The 5913-nt window shown below is 38.4% G+C and overlaps 1 protein-coding gene across 2 annotated transcripts in view; it reads left to right on the top strand.

Moving 5' to 3' along the window:
* The first annotated feature begins 2026 nt into the window (after window positions 1-2026).
* The window catches only part of LOC121313895 (ankyrin-2-like), a 5184-nt gene continuing 1297 nt past the window's right edge, over window positions 2027-5913 (top strand). For both annotated transcript variants that reach the window (XM_041246681.1, XM_041246680.1), the window contains exons 1-2: window positions 2027-2820; window positions 5153-5913. The exon at window positions 5153-5913 is cut by the window's right edge. In XM_041246681.1, coding sequence (XP_041102615.1) covers window positions 2409-2820; window positions 5153-5913 — 1173 coding nt within the window. In that variant the 5' untranslated portion in view covers window positions 2027-2408. The remainder of the gene's footprint in view (window positions 2821-5152) is intronic.

Genomic DNA, 5913 nt, shown 5'->3' with positions numbered 1-5913 from the left:
CAGGTTTTACTCGGAGTCATAATTCCAGACACATTAACAGGTTCATAAGTACAAAGTTAATAAACCCTAATGTGGGAGGTTGACCTTTCGGCTGACCCCACCCTCTTAATTGACTGTATTCTTGTTTTCATAAATGAACATATCAAAGATATTTTTGGAAAGGTAGAGTTTTCAAAATGTAAGATTGCTATTATTGGGTAGCTGCAGGGGAAACTATTGTAAATAGATGCATACATATTTGTATGTATTACAGTACCTGCATGCATACATATGTGTATGTATTTACAGTACCTGCATGCATACATATTTGTATGTATTTACAGTACCTGCATGCATACATATGTGTATGTATTTATAGTACCTTCATGCATACATATTTGTATGTATTGATAGTACCTTCATGCATACGCACACATTTGACTGTTGTTTTCAAAATGTTTCTTCTTATCGAAAACTCTTCTTTATTGACGTCTTGATATATATTATGAAAGTCAGGCTTTACCAGCATAGCCATACCCTGTTTACAAATGTAAAATATTATAAAATGGTAACATGAACGATGTAGTATGGAAAACGAAAGGAAAATCAGTTCTGGTGCTGATGATATATTATATAAAAAATAGCAGTTTTTCTGTATGCGCATTTGTTTAGAGCAATTCGGTTTTGATTTCCGACTCCAAATATGTCAAAAAAAAGTTAACGAATGGTTATAAATACAGCCTATATCATTGAATTGTATTACATTGTATTACTGCTGCAAAATCTTGCCACGCCCTTTCCACCTGGCCCTGCGCTTTTCATTTAGACCCACGCCCTGCTTTTCTGTCCCATTTCTTTGAGTAATTGGATGATTAAAGCGGGGCAGTGGATTCGATTGCCCGGGGCAGTGGATTCGATTGCCCGGGGCAGTGGATTCGATTGACCTCTCTCAGTTTTTATTCCCATACATGTGTTTTCGTATAGCTTGTTACATGATGTTACAACAAAACTCGAATGGTATTAAGACGTTATCTACTGCACTGAAGAGAACAAAAAAGTACCTTTTAAAAATGGTTCAATAGGTGCAGATACTGTGTAAATACGGAACAGACACACATACTATTCTAAATCAATCTGTGTTCTGTATGTAGAAAATAAAACACTTTGACAGTGACTTCTCTCCTGTCCACATTAGCATTGCAAATCGCTGCCATCCAGTACTCATCTTCAGATGGTCCGATAAACGGCATGTAAGAAAAGGCTTTCCTGTTGTGCTGGATCTCGTATGAAACGGGTTTTCTTCCAATGCACACCTTCCCTTCAAAATACGCATCCATGGATCCCTGGGAGGGGAGTGGCTGGCTCACCCGCGGGGCTCTTGGGTCCTTGTTAAAAGCCTCCTCGAATGCTTCTTTTAGAGCAGTGTGTAAAGCTTCCCTTGTCCATATATTGGCTTCCGTAAGAGTCTTGGGTTCATAGTTCTCCGCTGGTCCGGTCACGGTAGGGGTGCCTGCAAATCTTGACTGATACCCACACCTCACCCCGGCGCCTCTAGTTTGAGGGCGACTCACTTTGTACTGGACATGGATTACACCGACTGGCAAGTGCCTCCGGTCACTGGAGATGTCACCAAGGGCCACTTCCCCTTTATGGACCAGTTCTATAAATGTATAAATATTATGGCAGCCTTTGACCAGGCGACCACAGAACAAATATCCATCATAGTGCTGGAAGGCGCTGTCCGAAACTAAAAGCTTCCAGCGTCTGGACATTTGGTCTAAATTTAAAAACTATATATATAATGTAATGTTAGTTTAACTAATGGCTCAGGTAGAATTAGTGAAAAACAAAAGTCGAGCTTTAAACACAAATCTTACCAAAAAAAAAAAAATATATATATATATATATATATATTTTCTTCCCAGCCTTCCAGCCTTGATAACTCCAAACACAAACAAAGGGACTGTGTCCAGAATGTTCCCCAAAGAAAGAAAAGAATACCCGTCTGTTTTTTTTTTTTTTTTTTTTTTTTTTTTTTGCTGCAGTGTATACTCTGATGTCATCGAACTATTAACCATTTATTAATCTGAAGTGCACAATACTGCTATACAACTGCGCACTCCAAGAAAAACGCAGTCATTATTAAAAACGTTCTATTAGTGGAATCCATGTTGTAAACAGTGGCACGTTTTAGATATCTGAAACACACAACATCAATGGTATATCAAAAGCTTGTTTAATGTATTATTGTGAGTGCGTGCGATCATGCAATCGCTTATATCGTGACGTGGTAAAGGCGCGTTGATCTTAAGAAGGCGTCCACTTCACCTCTGCAATGCAGATATCCACGTTTGACATAAAACCGAAAAACAACAGTATCTTAAAGCTAAAAGAAGACATAATCAACGAGGTCATTGTTACCAAACAGAATGGGGTTCAGTTCATCAGGACTGACTTGTACCTGGCTGGAAGGAGGCAAAGTTATTTTGGAAGATGTTTGGATGAGTATTCCATTCCCCATCCGGGCGTTTTTGAGACGCTTGGATAATAGTGTTACCCCTCATTACGTCAAGAATCTAATCTCAGGCAGGACGTTTTCGTTTGAAGACGGGTTCGGTGTGGAGTTTTGCGGGAGTGAATATTTCTATGGCCCGGAAGAGCCCGGTTCCAATGAGATGCAGTTCTATGTGGCGCATGGGGAAATGGCAGTGAAAGTAAATAAAAAGATATTTATGTCGTTTCTCAAAATCATTTTGGACTCGAGACCCCAGCCTCTGCCAAAAAATATCCAAGAATGTTACGAAGAATTAAAGCAAAGCATACGACAACTGGAAAAATATGGTATGAATTTATTTCTTTGTATTAAACAATCAGAATAAAGAATATTATTTTGTGTGTATTGCGTAATTGCTGACACAATAAGTACCCAATGTTATTATTATTATTATTATTATTATTATTATTATTATTATTATTATTATTATTATTATTATTATTAGTAGTAGTAGTAGTAGTAGTAGTAGTAGTAGTAGTAGTACTGGTAGTGGTAGTAGTAGTTGTTGTTGTTGTTGTTGTTGTAGCAGCAGTAGTAGCCTCGTAGTAAAATTGTTGTTGTTGCAGTTCTTACTTAGGTATGACGGCAAAACATATTAGGCTGTATTCAGCTGTTTAAATATATGTTAAATATGTAAGATTTTATCCACCCCTTCATTAACTTATTAAACCTCTGTAATTATCAAATATCTTTTTTTATTAATGAAGACAATTCCCTCCCCCACAGGGTTAAAAAAATAAAAGTAAACCCAGCGTGATTTGCGCTCCACCAGCCCAATTAATGTCCCATAGAAAACAGCACAATTTTATTGAATTAATTAGTCATTTAGCAGGTCTTCCAGAGGGGGTGAACTACGCACCACAACTGCTGCTGCAGAGTCACTTCCAACAGAACCTCGGTGTCACGTCTCATCCGAAGGACGCTTATTTTTCTAACAAGGCGTCTGTTTGCTTTGTTTCCAATAATGCCTTACTTTGGTTAGCTAAAGGTTACATTTTTACATTTTGTTACAATTGTCGTCTTACAAAAAAAAACCCCTATATACAAAACTAAATCTGTTCTGTGAGCAGACACAATAATGTTTTGATAGCGGACTGCACTGCAGATAGAAGTAATACGAATCTGGATACCGGTGTCTTGAAATAATTATTAACAACAAAAAGTAATTAAGAACACATCACGCACTATTTTTCCGTGGAAAGAAAATCTTTAAAAAATATATATTATTGGTACATTTTATACTGTAATATTTAGAAAGCTAGATAGATACGATTCCATGTTTAAATTTAAATTTGGCTGCAAGTCTGTTCTGGCGATTGCAATTGAGTGCTGAAAATTAGTTTATCTGAGTGCGACGCAATAATAATAAAATAATAATAATAATAATAATAATAATAATAATAATAATAATAATAATAATAATAAAATACAAATTTAGGAGTTCCTGACTAATTCCTCCATTCAGGAGGTAAAAAAGTAAATTTTTGCATGGTACCATAGCCGGAATTATTGTTTTTAACAAAAAACAATTTGTTTATTAGTATATCGATTGTTTTATATATATATATATATATATATATATATATATATATATATATATATATATATATATCAAAATATATATATTTGATATTCACAAATCTGTTTTTTCTTTTACAACAGCCTGGAACAGTGTCATGTATATTAAACTGTGCGTATGTTCTACGGTTGTTCTCGTTCTTGTATAGTATGGTGCTGCACTTTGCATCCACGAGCACAATCTCAGTTTATGTATGCTATGATTCCCGCTGCGTTGGGTCACATTGTTCTATTGACATTGTCCACTGTGATGAGGTGTGTCAACCATTCTGTCTTCTCCGCGAGCTCTGTGTACACGCTATGCACGATATTAGCGTGTCCGATCTCTTTAGATCGTCTTACCATAGGGTGCTGGTACCATGTTCAAAAACAAGCCGATAGACATTCGTAGGGCTTCCAGTCGCTCCTGGCTTTGAGGTGAAAACCATAGCTGGCATCTTACAACAACCTACCAACTAATACTGATCAGCTAACCACTCGAGAAGAACCATAGAATAAATACACATGTTTACAAAAGAAACGGGGGTTTTATTAGTAATGTTGTTTATTGTTGTTTGTCTCCGCTGGCACGCTGAATCTCATAGTGAAAAATACAGTCTTCACCTGCAAGAGAACAAAGCAAGAAGAATAGTAGTGTACAGCGGTTTACTTTCTAAAGGCAACCGCTCACACGCCATCGTTCTGCCTCTGACACACAAACAGATAAATCATTCTGAAAGGATGGAGAAAGAAAAATGCGCAATCGGTTATATGCGTTACTTGAAGTTCAGTAAATGCAATATGAATTTCTATCATTCTTGTTTAAGAAAAACAAAATTTTAGAGGCGTTCCGGTACTTTTAGATTTCGGACTCCACCTCGTTGAATTGTCCAGTTGTGCATTTTTATTGTATGACTTCTGTAAAGTTGTAAGATTTTCTTTGCTTTCAAGATGTGTGCATGTTTGTTTGAAGTGAAGAAAATGCACACGCCTAAATAATCTAGCGCAATGTGTCAATAAGCGCTTGTAATCTTTTAACTGTGTGTGTGCTTTTCTAAACAGAGACGACAGTACAGCAAGCGTTTAAAGCGGCTAGTGAGAATGACTACAGAACCCTCCTGTCCATTCTTAATACCCATTCCAGTGACTCGGAGGATGGGAATGACGACCTGCGCGTGGACAGCTTTGTGAGAGACAGCAGCGGGTTCACTCTCCTGCACAGAGCGGCCTGGGGTAACAGACCTGCTGTTATTGATGTTCTCTGGCAGCTGGCAGACTCCTGGGAAGACTCCACTACAAGCCCAGCGTGGCTTCCCTTATGGCTGTCAGATATGGTACAGTTAAAACCAATTGACTCTGAAACCACGGCACAGACCACAGGCAAAAGTGCTCTCGAACTGGCAGAGGAGATGAACAACAGTGCTGCTGCTGGTGCCATTAGAGCCATTGATAAATGTCAGCTGTCCCTACTTCCGATTCACTTCGCTGCGAGACTTGGGGATACAGAATGGGTCAAAAGCATTGCTTTCAACAGCATCTGCGCACGATCAACAGTCAATATGACAACCGAGGGAAATGACTGTCCTCTTTGGATGGCATGTACCAGGGGGCATTTAGAAACCGTGAAGCTTCTTATAGACTTGGGAGCGGATCCGGGGACCACTTCTCAAGATGAGAAAGGGCAAACTTTGCTTCACAGAGCGGTTTCCTTTGGAAACGAAGACGTCGCTCGTTATCTAATCGAAAGCCACTTGTTGGGCGTCGATATCCGGGATCGCTATGGCTGCACCCCACTATATTACTCATTGCAACTCGGCTTGCCC

The sequence above is a fragment of the Polyodon spathula genome, chromosome 4 (genome assembly GCF_017654505.1).
Source record: "Polyodon spathula isolate WHYD16114869_AA chromosome 4, ASM1765450v1, whole genome shotgun sequence".
Lineage (NCBI taxonomy): Eukaryota > Metazoa > Chordata > Actinopteri > Acipenseriformes > Polyodontidae > Polyodon > Polyodon spathula.
The sequence above is the reverse complement of the archived record's forward strand: the minus strand, read 5'-3'. Positions and strand labels throughout refer to the sequence as shown.